This window comes from Lutzomyia longipalpis, chromosome 1, assembly GCF_024334085.1.
Source record: "Lutzomyia longipalpis isolate SR_M1_2022 chromosome 1, ASM2433408v1".
In the NCBI taxonomy this organism is placed as follows: domain Eukaryota; kingdom Metazoa; phylum Arthropoda; class Insecta; order Diptera; family Psychodidae; genus Lutzomyia; species Lutzomyia longipalpis.
The window spans coordinates 14,881,595-14,902,309 of record NC_074707.1 but is presented as its reverse complement, the minus strand read 5'-3'; the positions used below and the strand labels follow the sequence as shown (position 1 = coordinate 14,902,309).

At 34.8% G+C, this 20,715-nt stretch overlaps 1 protein-coding gene across 2 annotated transcripts in view; it reads left to right on the top strand.

Annotated features, from left to right (window-relative positions):
* LOC129792709 (uncharacterized) overlaps positions 1 to 15,218 on the top strand; it is a 34,569-nt gene extending 19,351 nt beyond the window's left edge. The window contains exons 3-5 of one of the 2 annotated variants that reach the window (XR_008750838.1): positions 2,309 to 2,396; positions 13,256 to 13,593; positions 13,914 to 15,218. Coding sequence is in view for 1 of the 2 variants with exons in the window: in XM_055832040.1 (XP_055688015.1) it covers positions 2,309 to 2,396; positions 13,256 to 13,451 (284 nt within the window). In the remaining variant the exon portion in view is untranslated. Of the gene's footprint in view, positions 1 to 2,308; positions 2,397 to 13,255 lie in introns of both variants that reach the window. The other variant, XM_055832040.1, reaches the window with a different exon arrangement.
* Positions 15,219 to 20,715: the final 5,497 nt, after the last annotated feature.

Below are 20,715 nucleotides of genomic sequence, written 5' to 3'. Positions count from 1 at the left end.
CATTATCAAAGAAAATTAAGAAAAGTTTTAATGAATTCAAAAGCAAATGTTTCTTGGTTTCTTTTTATTACTTCTCTTGATAAATAAATTGTTTATCATGCTGTCACTTTATAACGACGCTGAACTAAGATTCTACAACTATCACTATATTTTGGTACAAACTCAATTATATGTTTTAAAGTATGATTTAATTTTGTCTTCATTATACGTAACATAATGTGCGTGTCAATGAAGTTGTGTTTAATATGTCGGAAATAGAATCAATTTGTGTAAGATGTTTCTAATTCGATATCACTCTCCATTAAACAGAGGTACATAAAGGAAACTGTAATCTTGACTCAATGTAATTAATTAATTAGTACATATCTTTAATTTGCACTCAGAAGCAATCAATAGCAACATTATCTACATTCTGATGCACACTATATACGTAGTGTGGATCAACATGCATTAATTGTGCTAACTCTACAAGTTAGTATTAAAATAATTTTACTCTCTTTAAGCTCCTTCCTGAGCTTTACGGGAACTTTTTTTAAAATAATCATTAATACGTCATATTTTTTTTATTAATCGTTGTAAGACTTTTACATATTTTGTCCTATATTTTAAATTCTTTCTACATGTAGCTATAGTCATTTAATTTGATAAATAAAAGCTAGGGGATATAAGGGGTAAGTCGTGATAGGATTAAATGCTTTGATTAAAGGAGCAAAAACTTGGCAAAGTTAAATATTGAGATCGACCACATGTTTGTGTTGGGAAATTCCTAAATACACAATGACATGGACGGACAGCTGAGGAGGCAAAAGCTTCGACTAAAAGCTCCCACTTTTCGCCCAATTGTCAATATTAAAGTGTACAGATTGCTTGTTTTGGGGCGTATCTGCTTTTGTCATTTTAAAATCAAAACTATGTATAATATTTGTAAGGACCCATCTTGTATCGATTGGATTGGTTAACATCGCTGGGATGCTTTTGAATTTTATCTCCATCGAGTAACTCATTCTCATCCTAACAGTGCTGAGAGTTTATCTTGCAGCACTTTGAAGTTTCGTACAGCAAGAGTTTTGTTGACTCCTCCAAAAGTTTATCTACTGAGTCGATTTTCATGCTCCATTGGCGAAGATATTTTGTATGGAGATGGATGTAAAAGCATATCCAGAGTTAATGGAACTCATTTCCACAACTTGATCGACAAATTTGTGGATAATTTGTGGATTCATGCATGGGATGATTATGGGATGATTTGTGTAGGTGGGTATTCAGTGTCTTTTGCATTCTCATTCACAAGACATCACTCCTCGTTCCTCTCTTGTTTCACGTCAAATAAATGCCTAAAGTGTTCTAAAAGTAACAATGATGATGTCATTTTTGTGACAAAATGTATCCGTGGAGTGAAACAATTTGGGAAGATAAAAAAGCAGTTTTTGAGGGATATCTGTCTCGTCCGCTGAAAGTACTTTCAGATCACATTTTCATGATCCATCTGCTCCCCATCATGAGAGCACCTCGGTTTTTTTGGGTGGTTGGGTGAGGAGCTGAACTGTGTGGATTCCCATACACTTCGTTTCAATATTTTCCCATGAGACTTTTATGATTTTTATGCAGTGTACGAGGGGGTGGTAACTTTCATTTGGCACCCAACTCGAAGGAAATTTTTATTGCAAATAAATTCTGACATAAATGAGATTTTGATTTTTTTTTCCTCCACACAAAAAGCCATGAATACTTCTCAAACCCACGAGGTAAAAATGCGGTAAATTTCAATGACGAAAGCACCAAAAGTGTTTCGCATTTTGGTGGTGAACGTAATATATCAGAATGAAATACATAGGGGAGACTGAGGGGAATCTATTTGGAAGGAAGACAATTTGGTTTAAATATTACAAAGTTCCCGTATAATGTGGCTATGAGGAGACTTCCTTCGCTATAATTTTATCACAGACTTCCTTTTCCTATTTCGAGCTTTTCCTTATTTTCCACCTTTTCCTTAATCAATGTGAATCAATCAGAAGATAAATTAATGCATTTTTAAGATCCTTACGTTTTGAACATCCTGAGTGAATCTCATTCTCATTCTTTAGAATTCTCTCATGGTAATAATTTTTTAAATAATGTAGTTGACGTGAGTTTAATAGCCCCAGTCACCCCTACTCAATAGAGGCAGCTGCGCTCACCCTCTTTTCCAATTTTCCCTTTTTATATGAAAATTTTGATTTATTTCTTTCCAATAATACATAAACTTGTTGGTTTTTGCTCATTTTTTTTGACATATAACCACTAAAATTTATATTTCAATGCATTGCAGATGAATCTCTGACTTGCAATGTGTGCGACAGAGCTTTCCACTGTCACAGACAACTTGCCAACCACCAGCAGAAGAAGAGACACTTTGGGTAAGTTTTTCCATTTTTCTTTTTAATTTTCTCTTCTGAAAGCTTTTTGGGGAATCTTCTCTCATGTCTTTTAGACAATGAAGAGAGAAAAAACCCACATAAATAAATATAAAAATAAATTATATATTAAACTTTAGAAGAAAAAGTTTCTTAAAAAACTTTCCCAAAAAAAGAATTTTAGAATCATTCTCAAGTTGATTTTTAAATGTTTCTCTTGGATTTTCCTACTAAAAAGTGAACAAAATGAAAAGCAAAATGAGACCTCCATTTTTCAATTTTTTTTCTTATAAAATTTCCATTTATACAACCTCTTTCTAACTTTGATACAATATTTATGAAATTTTATCGTTGTGTCATTTAATGTTCCTCGAATGGTATGGAGTCTGCTTCGTAAAATTTACAATGTCGCCCCATCATCTTTTCTCATACTATACAAGGTTTTCTTTTTTACTTGTTCCCCCCATAACACCAGCGCGAAACCCCCAAAGCAATAATTGGAGAAATATGAAGAAGAATGGATCAGCAGTAGCGATGGGGAATGGTTCTAAAATATTATCGTGCAAGATACTCAATTCTCCACCATTTCCCTGATCAATTATTCAATAACTCATACGTCTTAGATGAGAATTTATGAGTGGAAGAAGAAGCTTTTAAAATTACTTATTCAATAGTTTCGTCCGGTCTTTTGGTTATATATCGTAAAAAATATCACGATAAATCTTCTTTTTTTTTCGTGAATGGTGACTGTTTACCACCTACCAAACTCTTTTTCCTTCAATCTTATTTGCATGACTATGAAAATTTTGGGTGTGGACTCGCAGCTATATATCATTTTTTATTATTATACATATTGCGTTCAGCAAACTACCTACACGTGTATTTTATTCATTTCCATGACCTTTGATGTGTTGCAGAAGTTCATGATTTTTCAGAAAAACTTCATTCTATGGTGCAGCGTGAACTGAATATTATCACGAAGATGATTGATGCACACGCAGCGTGCTCAAATTTGATCAATTTCATTGAACGAACACATTCTATAGGAATTTATGGTGCTATGCAGGAAAAGAATGTCAAGAAAAAATGATCATGACATTTTTTCCTGACATTTTTTGTCATTCTATCTCACTCCCACTAATGTATTTTCCTATCTTTCGTCTTTTTCTCACGCATGTTTCTGACATCTTTTTTGGTGGCATGCTTTTTTTCTTGCGCACAACATGTTTTTATTTCCTTGAATTTTCTCAACATTTGGGGGTATTTTCCCCAAAGAAAAGTGAAAAATGCTTAGCTAAAGAGCCCACAGTGCCAGGAAAACAGTGGAAAATGGAAATTTACGGTCATTTATCGGCCAAATATGTGAAAATGCGCGAAGTGAAAAATCAAAACATTCTTTCCCTGACCAATTTTTACGGGATTCTTTTCTAGATTTTGACCACACAAATCACTTCTTGCGGGCTTTTTGTATCTTCCTACAGGTCATCTGCATAGGGAAGGTCGGCCTGGGGTCAGGGAAATGCTTCCTGGGTGGTGGAATCCCACCTGAACGCGGAAAAAACTTTGTCCGGGAGTGAATGTTTTGCTGTCGATCTTCACTGTTTTCACTTACATATTTGGCCGATAAATACCCACGATTTTCCACTTTTCACACTTTCACAGGCACTTAGAACACTTCCACAAGTCGCTTTTCACTTTTCCCGAGCTAAAATATCACAATTTACAGAGAAAATTGCAGAAAACTATGAAACGTGTTAACTTCGCAAGAGCTTGAAAAAGAATGTCGCAGGAAGATGTTTTTTTCTGACATTCTTTTTCCAGCTCTTGTGAAGTCAACGTGTTTGTTAGTTTTCTGCAATTTTCTCTGTAAATTGTGATATTTTATCTCGGGAAAAGTGAAAAACGGCTTGTGGAAGTGTTCTTAGTGTATCTGAAAGTGTGAAAAGTGGAAAATCACGGGTATTTATCGGCAAAATATGTGAAAACAGTGAAGTTCGACAGCAAAACATTCACTCCCGGACCAGTTTTTCCGTGTTCAGAAGTTTCTTGTACGATCCAGGAGACAATTCATTGACCCCACACAGACCTTCCGTGTTGCAGATGACCTGTGGGAAGGTCCAAAAAACCTGCAGGAAGTGATTTGTGTCGTGAAAATACAGAAAAATATCCCGTAAAAATTGGTCAGGGAAAGAATGTTTTGATTTTTCACTTCGCACATTTTCACATATTTGGCCGATAAATGACCGTAAATTTCCATTTTTCACTGTTTTCCTGGCACTGTGGGCTCTTTAGCTAAGCATTTTCCACTTTTCTTTGGGGAAAATACCCCCAAATGTTGAGAAAATTCAAGGAAATAAAAACATGTTGTGCGCAAGAAAAAAAGCATGCCATGAAAAAAAATGTCGTCAACATGCGTGGGAGAAAGACGAAAGATAGGAAAATACATTAGTGGGAGTGAGATGGAATGAAAAAAAATGTCAGGAAAAAATGTCATGATCATTCTTTCTTGACATTCTTTTCCTGCATAGCACCATTAGTCCTTTATTTATCTCTCTATCATCAAATTGAATTTAGACTATGAAAATACTACGAGATATCTATATATTCATCATAATATAGCTCGTCAGCTATATGTATATAATAAAATTGGAAAATTTATATTTTCGTGATGAAAACTTTCCATAAATCATACTGCAAAGGGGGTAAAATTCAAAATTAAAGTGCATGCATTGAATAAAAGTTTTCCCATCCCCATCGCGTAGTTATTGCACGATGTCCGGAATACAATAATTCATTTAACCGTCACTTGTTGTGGTCATAAATGCGAGAATTTGATTTATTAATTCCAAATGGCGACGTCATTATTCTCTGTCTGGTTCTTGCATTTTAGGGACTCGCTGTATGAGTGTATAATTTTCCGCTTTGTTTAACACAGTCTCGATGGTCGAAGCACAAAAAAGGACAAACTTGAAAGTTTTGCAAGGTTTTCGTTTTTGTTTGCAAAACATGGCCATAGGGGTGGGAGCGTGAAGAAGAACCTAAATACCCCAAGAAAATTTACATTAGCCAGTATAAAGGGAGAGTGAGCTGTGTTGGGAAAAGCATCAACATTGTATGATGTTTCAAATATGAGGAATTACTCACAGAGTATTTTATTTTGGAGCATTGCGTGTGTTTTTCGCGCCCTTCGGGGGGTATTTCGTGCAAAAGTCCCACACCACCCAGTACATGATTTTTTTTTTGAAATGGGGGACCCTCTGCCAGAAGGTGAAATAGAGGCGAACCTAAAAATAGCAATAGATGCCATTTCATGGATCTATAAATGTCAGTAAGGTGAATTGAATTTATTCATGTAGAAAATTGACTTCAATATTCTCTCAATCAAAGCATCGTCTTTTGCGAGGACGCATCATGACGCGCTATATATGCGGGGGACGATGGGTACAAGATGAAATTGTCAAGTATCAAGCCATCTAATTCGGTTTTATAGTTGAAACTTCTCATTTCTCACAGCGAAATAGCATCGTGTTCGAAAGGTGTGCAAATTAAAATGCATGCAATTATCCAGCACCCCAGGGGTGTCTACGCGCATTGAGAGATCTAATTACATACAGGGGATAATTTGCATGTCTCATACGCTACAAAATTTGCTTGAGTAATAAATTAGAGCTCTTGAATGGTGAAAAACAGCAGTAAAATATGACATAAAGAAGCTACACACGGCAGGTGAAGAGAAATGAAAAGAGATATGGGACGAACACCAAAACACCTTCATCTAGGATTCAAATGCGCGCTGTTTTCATTTTTATTTCTTCACGTCTTCACCGTGGCTCAGCACGAAAGATGACGTTAAGATTCTCTACCTCGTCACTGGGATACGCAAAAGAGATATGCGATGAAAATGTGCTTGGCATAGTAAAGGATAACAATTTCTTCACTCTCTCTCTATATGAATATATTCGATACTTTTTTTTTCGTTCCAATGATAGCATCATATTCCACTCTACATACAGTGAGGACTAATGGGATTTTTGTCCTACAGGTCTTTTTTCTTAGCCTTTTTTTTCTACAGCACAATCCATGGAAAATAGTATAAAGTTTGGGGTACTCCAAAAAGAGCCACATCATGCCAACTGAGAAGGGGGTTAAAGTGATCCCAAGTGAAATTTCATCTCTCACGAGTAAAATTTTCTTACACTTGATTGTAAAGCAAAATCACCGCTTAATGGTATCTTGTCTCGGGTATTTACACGCTTTCGTATCACAGTTGAAAGTATATAGTACCTTAAGAAATAAGATGTACGTGAAGGAGTTTCTGGTATACACCCCCCAATGAAGCGTACTTTAAAGACGCTCCTCAGACCGTCTCAAAAGAAAGTCTCTCAGAAGGAATATGGAGAGTGAATATATGGCTGGTGGTTTACTCTATTAATTTACATTCCTGCTGCGGTGTGATGTATTTTGTTGATCATATATGTTCTATATGAGATTATTGCAAATTCTTTGGCTTCTTTGTGAAAGCTCTCTCTCTTCCATTGTTGGTTTTAACATAGATTTATGTTTGGAAGATTTTGTGAGAACTTTATTAGATTTGAAACTACAAACTTCATGACTTATTAAACATGATGTGGTGTTTTTATGCCGCTGTGTCACAAATTTTAAATCATATGTGACATTATGTTTGAAATTCTTCCCATAATTTAATGTTCTCATAAGAAAGACATGCGACATAGCCAGAGAAGATATTTCAGTGTTTAAATGCCCTAATATTAAGGAAGTTTAGATTTTTTCTATGGATTAAAGATACTATTTTGAAGCCGAAATTATATGAAAAAAATATTAAGAGAATTTTCTAACGGAAAACTCTAGAAAGGTAATGCCAAACGTTAGATAAAAAAAACATTTTCCGAATTTTACAAGAAATAATTTTCTAAAAACACAGTCTTGGAATAGATTTCTAGCTAGATTACTGTCTTGAAAGCTCCTCACAAGGCTTCTCAAAGTGAAAATGTGCACTGATGGTGTGAGAATTTCCCGCGCAACTGACCGCTTTCCCCGCACCCTTTTTTATTACCTTCCGCCTACCGACCTCTTTGTCAAAATTCTGCGCTGATCATGTGTGTCTTTATGCCCCATACGTATCGATTTGCAATTAAACAAGAATTGACAACGTGAGGTGAATAGGAGATTAATGGTTACTTATAAAAAATTCCACCTACCTACTGTCGCATATGCATGGATATAATAAAATATTTTAGTCATGTATTTGAAAAGGAACTCGAGCACCAAAGTCTTTTTGAATACTAAAAATGTTCTCATGTTTTTTTTTTCATGTATTCTTTTATGTTATATGCTGTAGCCTTAGTCCTCTGATCTTTTGCCATCATACATATTATCCCCATTATGTGAAAGCTCTGTGGTAATTTGGAAAGTTTATTCCATCTCGAGAAGGACAATATTCGGGAAGAGTTGTTTAGGGAGCTTCGCAGCACAAGGAGGGATTTCACCAACATTTCCTCCCCCTCAAACCCCTTCGTAATTACCATTACCGTTCTCTTTCATGTGCTACACATAGGGTTCTGCAGATGAGCTTAAGGATAAAAAAAAGAGCAAGACACGGCCCTAATATACATACAGGAATGTGATTCAAGGGTCCAGGGACATTATCATTTCGACCAAAGATATTTCTGCCAGCACAAAATGGTTTAATAATAGAGATAGTTTCTCTGGAGGATATACGAAGCATCGTACGACCAGCCCATCATTTTAGTCATTTTCTCTTCACCTTATTTCCTATCCCCATTCGCAAATACGAGCAAATTCCCCATCTTCCACACGTCACATAATCAACAGCGACTATCGAAGGAATTCACATATATGTAGAGGGCCTATATATGGTGCCATTGTTACACGTTTTAGAGGGTTTCCCCGCATATGAAATCTAATTCCTAAGCACAAATCTATGAATAAGATCTTGTGAATTAAATCACGAGCGAGATGAGTGATGAATTTCACAGAAAGGAGAGCCCTTCACAAAATTAATGTATCACAACACTGTGACTATATACTCTTTTCAACACATTATACATAAAACATCCCCCATATACTGTGGCCCATTCCCTCAAGTTTATTTCGCCTATAAGAACGTCAGAAAGGCAACATTTTACTTCCATATGAAACATACATTAGGTATACCTTTTAATCTCTTGCCCACGGGTTTACCGTATGTCATCTTAATCAAACTTCAAACCACAATTGTTACTGAATACAATTACATTATTTACTTCCACTTATGTACCTACAATTTATCTAATGGATTCATTTTTTTCATGCTTTTCACTCCCCAGAGGTTTTGAGTGGTAGAAGTTTATTTTATGAATTTCTTTTTACGTGATTTTTTTAACACCTTTTTTCAACATAGGAAAAGTTTGAACGCACAAGAATTCTCTATTAGATGTCGGCAATGTCGGGGGGAAATGTGAAAGTTTTACTTATCATTCTATGAGAAATTATTGTACAAAGATACTTTTCCTCCGACGCCTTTCAAAGTATAAAGAAAACTTGAAAGTGCTTTTATAAATTTTCCTTTGAGATTCTTAAGTTGACTTTTCTTCAATTTAATTTTAAGTAATCAAAGTGACTAAATAGACTTCAAAAACAATTTATATTTTTTTGAATGTCATTAATTTTTCAACAAAAAATAGTTAACATCATGCATAATAAATACTCTTCAAATTGAATGCTTTTCCGACAGGATAAAAGCCCCTAAAATATGAATTTCCTACATTTTATCGTTTTATGGTCTAACGCAGAGAGCTGCAGTCCAACTAAAATGCGAATCCACATTATGAACTGTGGTCAAAATTAAACGTTTCTTGCATATTGCTTCCGCATTGAATGTCGGTGACCCATGAATAATCCCCACATATAACATTATCATTTCCATTCGTCCATTTGCGTTTTATTTGATTAAAATATATCCATTTTCCAATTTCACGTTGAATATTTGGAATTAAATTTGCACATTACTCAATGCAAAAAGGCTTTTCAGAAAATTTAATCAAACTTTTTTTTATTCATTGTTAAAATATGAAAAATAATTTTAAAGTGTAGGGGAGGGCGGGGTTAAAAAAGTCACTTAAGGGTTTGGAAAATGCTGAAAATATCATATTTCCCAAATAGTTAAAGCGAAATGTATAGCTCATTTCTTTAGGAGATTTACCGCCCTATAACTCTTTCTCAGATCATTTTGTTCTATCTAGCCAGGAAATATGATATTTTTGACTTTTTCCAAACCCTTAAGTGACTTTATTAGCCCCGCTCTCCCCTATTACCAATTCAATTTAAAAGGAAATTGTCATATCAAACACAATTTCTCTTACTAAACCTTCTATGTGCATTATGTATGTATGTAATGTAAAAGCTCGCAACTTTCAAAGCCCAATATGAAAGAGAAAATTGAATAAAACATTTTTAGAGATTCTGCATATTTTTTTTACAACTTATACAAAAATATAAAACTTGTTTTCTTTATGAAAAATCTTGCAATTTTTCTTTAGAAAAGTTTACTCTACATTTTAGTGAGGCAATCACTTTTTGAATCACAACCATTCTCGGGACAATTTCCTCGTATTATTGTTACGATTATACACTCTTTTCGCAGCGAGATTGAGTACAAAAAGAGCACACAATGCGAATAAAACGGTGTGGAAGTTTTCTCATTTCACACCATCCCGCTGTGGAAGCTTTTGCAAGCTCTATGAAAGCTCCGAGGAAATCCTATATATGTACAAATGATAAATATTCAAAAAGAACTTTTTATTGGAAGTTTTCATTTTTTAACACCCTCTGTCTCAGGGTCAGTGAAAAGTTTTGCGTTGTGTGTCTCAAAGGGAATGTTAAAATATGCAAAAATCTTTTAATTAATTTATACTTATTGAGGAAGGGGACAAAAATCTCTGAAACGTAAAAACAGAAAATTAAGGAAAAGGTCACATCTCATGTGTTTATTTCTCCCACATAATATACAATTTTCCGAAGAAATTCTTTGATTTTCTAATATTGAATATAATTATTTAATAGCTAATTTTAATATTTACCTACATACATCTCTCCCAAAATTAATTGTAAAGCATTCCTTTAGCTAACAAATTCTCAAAATAGCTTCGAGTTCCCACCCACAAAGTTATTCACAAAGTGATAAAAATAATTCCCCCACATGCCACGTGAATATACATTTTCTATGCTACATAGAATGTTTATGTAGATGGTTATATGTTATATCTCAAAAATAATGAAATCTGTCACGCGTGTGAGGAAAATCGCTGCGGTGAACGATGAATAATATCTCCCACATTGTAATGATAAAAAATATTGAGCAATTTATTTGCTTTCACGCGAACAATCGGAAAAATTTCTCCCTTTTGCTACATAATAAAAATTATTGTATTCCTTGTTCCACTTTCCACCAGAGAGAGGAATTTTCTCCTCGAAGAACTTGTTCTTGTTCCTCCCATTAAATCTACCAGCATTGGAGACGTTATATACGAGGGGGTGATTCTCAAGTTTCCTCAAGAGAAAACATAAACTTCACGGTTTTATTCATTTTCCACAAGAAATTTTAATGGAAATTCTTATACTTGCTACTCGATGTTCTCTATTTGATTTTATGTTTATCGCAAATATACGCGCCAGTGGACGCATTTGCATGTCAAATAGCATCAAGAAGTAGTTCGGAAATAGAAAGTATCTTTGTGGGAAAAGTATTCAATCATCCACAAACAGTTGCATCCATTTTGTACTCAAAGAAATTCAATGATTCACTAAATCATTGGAAATGCTACATTTTCTCGCTACTGGTTTTGTCAATTCTTTGAGAAATCATAACTTAACCCCTATATGCTCAGAAATTTTTGAAATTTTCGCAAATTTGATTTCAAAATTGTCTATAAAAGTCAATTTTCATCTTAAAATTCTTAGGAATTTTTTAAAGAAGCATTTATACGCGCTCAATAAACCGAATGTTTCTATATGCTTCATGCAGTTGCGAAAGGGTTAAATTATTTTTAAAGATATTGAGGAAATTCTGAGTATTTCGCTTATTAAAATCAACACTGTTTTTGAGCTTTGCGAGCGTTGGAAGAAATAATTGTTCTTCCACTGTTTTGTATATTTAATACTCTAACTTTTTATTATACCTACTTCCTTGCATATTTCTTAGAAGAATTATATATTCTTAGAATAAGACAGACGAAACAGATCAAATAGTTATATAAAATATAAAATAAAATACAACTAATTAAAGGAAGTGAAATTTCATTGGTTTAATTAAACATTGCAGTAGTTATTTCAAGCTCAACTTTAAGGAAAATAAAACTAATTAAAAAATAACAAGAAAAATTCCTTACGGTTCTATGAATCTTTCCAATTTTAATTATTTTTTTTCGGTATTGAGGTTTACTTAATATTTCGCCTCAGAAGTTCTTTAGTTTTTTTTATAAAAATTTCAGCTGCGGTTCACTGATTTCAGAACCTCCATCCTTCTTCTGAATTTTTCTGCCATTTCCAATAATGGGTCTGCCAGCTATTTCTGCCAATCCTGCTCTTTGAACCATGTCTGATACCGCATATAGCATTCATCAGTGTTTTTTTTTATTTACCCACCTTTGGTACCATTTCGACCAAAAGCTTACCCACATGATTGTGCAAATATATTTTTTAATAAAATAAAATTTCTCATGAATAATAAATCTCAAAGTAAAATTGAATTTTGGCATAAAAGTATATTAAATCAATCTCTTATACATAAAAATTCTTTGATGTTTGATTGGAAAATTGTTTGTGGAATGTGGGGGGGGGGAGAAATCAAAAGTTCTGTTTCAGCGAAATAGAAAATTCCAACTTTTCCGTCAACTTTTCTTTGCACAGTTGGAGTGCATTTGAAAGAATCTTGCGCGGAATTCAGTTAAGGGATACTTTTTGCTGGTATTCGCTCTCTGGAGAATTTATTTCTTTTCAATTTCTGATTTCTGCGCAATTATTGGCAATGATGCAATTGATCTTCTGTGTTTGGTGAATTCACATTTAGGCACATATTGATTTTGTTCTTGTGCCTTAATAAGATTGCCACAGTGACGAATGCACTTCAGTGACGTGCACCATTAAAATGGATTTTGTGGAGAGTGCCTGTGACACTTGAGATCCGCAATGGAAAATGGCACTCTACACTCTCCCACAGTTACCCCAAAATCCCTCAGGAGGAGAAATATTTCATGACTCTTCACACATGCACCCTCGCCTTATGCGGGAGGTGTGGGAAACAGTCGTGCGAGGAGAATTTATATATTTTACTAAATAAATAATTTACTTGCAAATTTTGAGGTTGCAGATGGAGCTTTAATTAAATTTATTCTTGTTTCCCCATGGATATGTTTCGCAATGTTGACAGACACACCAACACATCCCACCCCTTCCCGCGCACAGCAGAGAGTTCCCTTGGCGAGCGATAGTTTGTGCATTTGACTTCATTCACCATCAATCTTGGCCGCCCTCTGCCACCACCCGCCCCCTCAAACTCGCCCAGAGTGAAAGCTTTCATACTGAAAAGCACGTCCGCAAAATGATATCGCCCACGGCACTCGAAGCGCGCAGTCATCCCTCTCTCATAGTCCTTTGGGTAACTCCTTCATACACAACGCATATATACACATATACCTCACAATTAGATTGGAAACTCCCTTGGGTGACTTACCGAGAGACGTGCCACCACCCCCTCTGACAAATCCCCATCTCCACAGCATGTGATTGCGACCACCCGCTTCCTTTTGACTGACACCGCATTATGTTTGTTTGTGCCCTTCCAGGTGTAGCGGCTGCGACAGTCTCTTCCCATCCCTGATGCTCCTGGAGCACCACAAGGAAGAGTTTGAGCACTGGAGTGACATTGATGACGACCATCGACGCTACCCCTGCTGCCGGAGGAATCGTGGGGAGGAGTATTCAGACACAGAAACGGGGACCAGCGATGCTGAGAGTGAAGATCTCGAGAGACTACTCTAAATCCTCCATGCGCCGATATATGGCACAACGCCATGACAGATGAATTTGTTGTCGTCCAGAAATTCCCGGCCATAAAATGTGCACTACTATGTGGGTGATGAAAATCTTTTTTTTTTCTCTTTTGGCACAAAACAATAGAAAAGTCCTGGGCATAAATTCTCTAACAAGGCGACGAACTTTTTTGTATAGTTCGGATTGGCTTCATATTTTTACAAAAAAAATCTTTATGATAATATAAGACCTATTTCGAAAGAATTGTAAGAGTGAAAAAGTCCCATGATAAACCCCTGAAGGTTTTAGCGCTTTAAAAGAATCGTGAAAACTGGGAAAATCTTACGGGAGTTTATCACGGATGCATTATTTTTCTTAGAGTTCATGCTCACATGAAGTTTTCCTCGCTTTTTTCCTGCAAAAACCCTTTGGGAGTTTATCACGAGAGCTTTTCACTCTTAGAGAATACAGCCCCTGGAAAAAAAATATTCACACAAGAAAAGTTAATTTCTTTCTTATTTTATTAGAATCTTTTGCTTATAAATTTTTTTTAAATCTATTAGTTTAAAAAATGTTGAAATATGTATTAGAAAAAATTGTAAATATTTTTATAAAATTGTTTTATATATTTTTATAAATATTGTCTTGAATTCTGGGGTGGTATTGCTTAATTTTTTATTGAGATGAAATGAGTTGAAAAATAAAGTTTTTTTAGTCAAATACCAGTCAAGCAGAAAACGATGAAGGAACATGAAAATTAAGATTTACAAATAAAACACTTTTAATTTAATTTTTCGTGGTTCTATGAACTTCCACTCATCTGAAAATTGAAATTAAATATTTACAAAATTATATATTCCACGTGAAATGGAAAATCAGAAGTATAGGTACCACCCCAGTAATTAATTCAAATCAATCGAGGTACATATTTAATGAACATTTGATATTATTACATTACGCCAAACAATAAAATTAAACAAATCGGCTATATGAAAAAAATGATAAAAAAATACATTATAAATAAAATTATTGAACCCTGATATTTTAATTTAATTTCAAACATAAAAAATAATTATCTGACCTTTAACAACATTTCAAAATTGGTACAATGATATTTGCCAATAGAGAGTTATGTATCTGAAGCAAACTCAACATTTATAGTTTATTGAAAATGAAAGAAAAAAATGTGCGAGGTGTGCCACAATTTGATATGGAAATTGTTATCACCCAAAATTGATATGGAAATTCAATGCACAACCCAAGAAAAGATATATGATTAGAATAAAAATATTGAACACCATATCCCCTTATTATACTCACAAATTTTTCAGTGAGCCAATTATACATCATATATATGAATTTTTGTGCAAAAAAATGGAAGATGGACTCTTAGTCGTGTAGGACAAGAATATTTTTAGACAAAATCAAAAAAAAAAAAGAAAGAAAAATTTATATTGTATTCAATTAGACAAGAGTAAAAACAAAATGTAAGCCATAATTCGTAGAAATGCGTATATCCTTCCAGTATCCTTTCCCCTGATCCAAATTAGGACAAGCATGCAAAGGGAGAAGGAAATATTTGAAAACGATAAGCAAACAGTATTATTACCTAACTTTGAAGCACAACCCCATAACACACGTAAATATATCCAAATTTATGTACAAAAAAATGAATAAGTCGTTATATCACGGATCTCGACATCAAAAAAATGGAGATCCCATCAAATGGAAATGCATGTAAAAAAAAAGTGGGTAATAAAAAAATACAGAATGAAATGATTTCTCAATCTGGCACCCGCAGTGTCCTCTTTCTCACCCTCGGTTTGTAATCAATTTTTGTACGCCACACACGGAATTATTCATACCACAAACCCCACAAACTATTCCTCTGAGCTATTCAATTTATTTGATTCATCACCATCGTATTAGCGATATAAATTTGATATTCTTTAATCCAGCATAAGGTGCTAAAAATTCAAGGAAAAATCATAAAAAGCCATAAAGAAAACCATGAAGATCAAAATGAGATATTTTAGTGTAAAGATGATATATTGAGACCATTGAAACTGATGAAAACCGCAAGGATACTGCATAGGGGAAACTGTGGCAAAAAGTTAAAAAAGACAAGACAACAGAATTGCAATATATCAGTAAATTGTTCTCAGTTCGTAATTGTTCCAATTTAGTCAAAAGGTACCTTTTATACCTCTAACTAAACGTAGAAAGTTTCATAATAATTGATCAAATATTTTGGGATTTATTAAAAAAAAATATTTTTTTTTTCGAATCTCAAAGTTACTTTCAATGCTTTAGCATACAGTCGTGATCGCGCAGTAGTACCGTCGTCAAAAAGACTTCTCTGCTGTAAAGCGGCTCAGAATGAGGAAATTTGCCTTCGCAGTGGGACAATTAGTATCCCACCTTTCCAATAGTACTAATTGTCCCACTGCGATGGAAAATTTCCTCATTTTGAAGCCGTTTTACCACGGAGAAGTCTTTTGCGCGATCACGACTGCATTTCAAATAGCTTATTCTCCTTATATATGTAAGAATGTATTAAAATACAAAGTAATTCGATTTATTTCTAAAAAATAGTTTAAACGTCTGATAGCTCTTGTTGCCACCCTCTCTCTGTGTTTTTTTCCTCTCCCGCGCCCTCTATCGAGGACCGGAAATTTACCATTCCCACATATATTTTTTTACCATATACTTTTTTATGCAAAGTAAATATTGCTAAATGTAAATTTTGGGCCTGATTCAGCGACCAAGAAACTCTTGAAATCTTTGAATTTTGTACTGAAATTTCAAGGGTTTCTTGGTCGTTGAATAAAGCCCTTTATCATAATTTTCCAATAAAAATTTTCTGATTTTTCATTTGTAATGGTTTTTCCAAAAAATAGCACTTGGGGCGAGATGTTAAATTTCCACTGGGGTAAATTGTTAAAAATGTTGTCTCTCTCTTTAATACTTGCCATCCCTTTCTTTTACAAAAAACACATTATTTGACCACCGTCGCGTACTCGCTTCTCTTTTGTGTTTTGTAACCTTCAATATGGTGCGTCGGTACGTCAGAAAAACCGCGCCATTGGATATAAAAACAAAATAAATAACGCAGTAAAGGTAGTGAGAAGTTGAAAAAATGCGAATCTCACAAGCGGCTGCACTTTTCGGTATCAATCACATGATGCTTAGAGGATATAAAGATAGTAGGGGTACTACAAGGATGCTACTACATACATTATTTCAGGGTTACTGCGTGGGTACTTACTAAATATACTAAAAATGCAAAATTGCTTCACTAAAACTGCAATGATGCTATATAGATCCTACACGATGAAGACATACTTCAAGGATGTTGCACGATTACTGTAAGAAAACTACACAAAAACTGCGTAAGTAATTATTTATTAAATCAATTTAATAGAATTTTATTAAGACAAGATGAAACTGCGTGAATGTGCATAAAAACTACATTAAAATTCTAAAGAATGGGTGGTATTCTAGGATAGAGACACCTTTCAAGATCAAGATAAAAATCAAAATAAAGACCAAGACTGTCGGTATTCTACTTTACGACGAATTATCCAGAAAAGTAATATAAAAATTTGCGTTATCCTACTTGTCAGTTTCTTGGTTTCAGCTTCGCGCCAAGAAAACTTTAGCGATATCTCTTTCTAACGCATTAAATTTTTTTATTACGCTTTCTCGTTCGCTCTCGGATGACAATTCAACGAAATTTAAACACTTTATGGGAATTTTTTCCTTATGACCATTACATGCATGAGCCTTGATTGTATAATCTCGGCTATTATTCCCAGGCATTATGGCTCCGGGAATAGAATGAATATTGTCGGAGAGGTGCTTTCTGCCTCCAGTTATGATAATTTGCTGGTAACTGGGGGGGGGGGGTATGCTACTGCAAAATTTTGAATTTTTCTTAAGAATCGTGGTCATTTCTTCTTGCTATTGATGGAGTGACCTCCGGATTAAGGATCTCATCCCAGGATTGTCACATCCTGGACAATCCTAGGATTCTGGGGAATTTAAAAAAAAAAATTTTCCAGGATTTGTGGTGACTTCTCATTGGTAATAATAAAGTGATCTCCGGATTGGGCATCTCATCCCCGGATTGTCACATCCTGGACAATCCTGGAATGCTCGTGCAAAAATGTTTGTTTTTCGCCGGAATTGTGGTCACTTCTCATTGGTAATGATAAAGTGACCTCCGGACCAGGGATTTCATCCCAGAACTATCAAGCCCTGGACAATTAGGGAATGCTGGTGCAAAATTGTGGTTTTTTCGCCAGAGTAGTGGTCACTCCAACATTACTAATAGGAAGTGACCATAAATCCGTCGAAAAACCCACAATTTTGCACCAGCATCCCCTAATTGTCCAGGACTTGATAATCCTGGGATGAGATCCTCAATCTGGAGGTCACTCCATCATTACCAATCAGGAGTGACCACAATTCCGGCGAAAAACCCACAATTTTGCACCAGAATTCCAGGATTGCCCAGGATGTGACAATCCTGGGATGAGATCCCCAATCTGGAGGTCACTTTATCATTACAAAGGAGAAGTGACCATAATTCCGGCAAAAAACAAACATTTTTGCACCAGCATCCCAGGATTGTCCAGAATGTGACAATCCGGGGATGAGATCCCCAATCCGGAGGTCACTCCATCAATAGCAAGATGGAGTGAACACAAATCCGGCAAAAACCCGTCATTTTGCATCTGCATCCCCTATTTGTTCAAGAGTTTTCATATCTCCCATTCTGAATTTACTTTGCCTTTACCTCATTTGAAAACCAATTTTTCAAAGGACCCCAAAACCGTCTTGGAATTTCACATAAATCCAAGACAATTTACGTTATAATAAGACCGTAAATCTCTATCGTAGAATACAGAATCTTGGAATATTTTTATCCAAGTCTCTTTTGACAGCTCATTTTGTAAATCTTTATTTTGATTTTGATTCGTATCTCAGAATACTAAAAGTCTTGGAAGTTGTATGGAGAAACAAGATTTTTAGGTTATGGTTCGACCGTAAATCTCTATCTTAGAATACCAAATTTTGAAATATTTTGAATTTCCAAGATTATCTTGAAAATTTCTTGGAATTTTAAACTAGAATACCAAATCTTGGTTTTTTTCTTTATTTTGATCTTTATATTTATCCTAGAATACCGCCAAATATCACATAAATCACTAAACAGATACTACAAGGATACAGCGGCAACTGCACAGAAAAATGCAATTAAAAGTGCATAACAGCTGCATAGATTTTTCATACCAGCAAACATTTTTTAAACATTTGAAAAGAAAAAATGTACTGGTAAGCTGATCAAGCTTACGAGAGCTGTGTTTCTTTCAGTGTATCAATTTTGTGAGAGCAAACTAGAACGCGAATTAATTTAAATACGCGCAAAGTCGGGAAAAGTTGAAAAGTCATCCCCCAAGAAATGTTTGGAAGGCCATATCTCGAGAACGGATCCATAGATTTTCATAAATTTTTTTTTGTTTGAAAGATCTCGAAGTCAGCTATAAAATATCGAAAAATGAAAAAAATTTATGTCGCCATTTTCGAAAAATTCGAGTTCGAAATTTTTGAAAACTTTGTTTTCGATTTTAGCGCCTCTTGCGATCATTTCTCGAAGTTGCAATGTTCTAGACATTTGTAGGGTTTCTCGAAACCTTTCATTTGCGCTTGAGTTGATCAAGATCGGACTTGTAGAACCCGAGATATGTCATGCCAACTTTGGAAGGCTATATCTCGAGAACGGATCCATAGATTTTCTTCATTTTTGGCATGAAACTAGATAATATGGTCAGCTACAACATATGAAAAAATGAAAAAAATTTATGTCGTCGTTTTCGAGATATTCATCGAAAACTAATCGAAAATTTTGTTTTTGATTTTTGGCTCTCTAGCGGTCACTTTTGAAACCTCTGATGTTCTAGAGAGTTGTAGGGTTTGTTGAGATCTTTCATTTGACCCCGGGTTGATCAAAATCGGTCAAGCCGTTTTCGAGTTATGGTCGATTTTCGATGAAAAATTGTAGCGGCCATATTGACTAAACGGCTTGACCGATTTTCGAAAATGAGGTATCGTTGGAAAGGTATTGATGTCCCCTACAACATATAAAAATTTCAGATTTTTAGCTATTACCGGGGCTGAGATATAGCGAAAACAAAATTTTGAGGTTATTCAAAATGGCGGACGGAGGGGTGGGGGGTAAAATTTGACGTCATAATCGGACGTCTTCCAGTCGACTTTTAAACTTTGCCGTTTACCGCAAGTCTCTATCTATCACCGTTCTCTTGCAATTTAAGTTTATAATCTTTATAAAGTTTATAATTTTTTTTGGCGCATACGTTTTTTGGAATGTGGGGACCCTAATTCGTGCTCATCCCAAGTTTGAGCCCGATCTGACGACTTTCGATTTTGCTCGGTACACAAAAGCTGTGTCTGAAAGAAACACAGCTAAAATTAAAATTCAATTCACGTGAAACATTTAAAAATTGAGTTATCTTTTGACGTCGCAACTTTGAATTAAATTCCAACTAAAACATGATCCCACATGTGCGAGCTTATAAGCTTTTGATTTTTTATGTAAATTGCTCACAGGTACAGCAAGGTACATATATGTGAAACATGGTGCAGATTCGTGGTAAAAAATCAGAAATTCCCATGTTTGTTTAGGTTTAAATCCGTTACAGCAAGGATAATATTTTTTCAGTGTATACACGGCGGGGTTACTTCTTCATCATACAGAAAGCTCTTTTTTTGTCGCTATATATCGCAGAATGTATACAGGGTAGTACAATGTATTTTGTAAAAGAGTAGCTCATGGTGACAATTTTTTCCCATCTCTTTGGACATGACGATAAATCTCATATTTTCCATAACTTTATGGAAATTCATAAGGATACTTTTTTTTTCTTTCTAAGGGAGATTGTACTTCAAAAAGAAATATCCCCGAAGCGATGGAATGTGGTTTTCTTTTTTTTTTCTTTGTGGAAATGTAGAAAAACACCCAACTGAAGCTTTTTCTTGTTGGATTCAATAACAGTTGGTGTTTTATCAAAATGATACCTTTTTTTTGTACAGGTACTTTGTTTTATCGATATCATCACAATTATTTCGCTCTTCTCCCAAGCGTGGACAGCAGTCGCTATAAGGTTTTTTGTTGTTGCTCTATTCTTTTTTTTGTGGTGCTCAACATCAAAGAAAACTCAGAAAAATTGTGAACTTTATATTTTTCCAT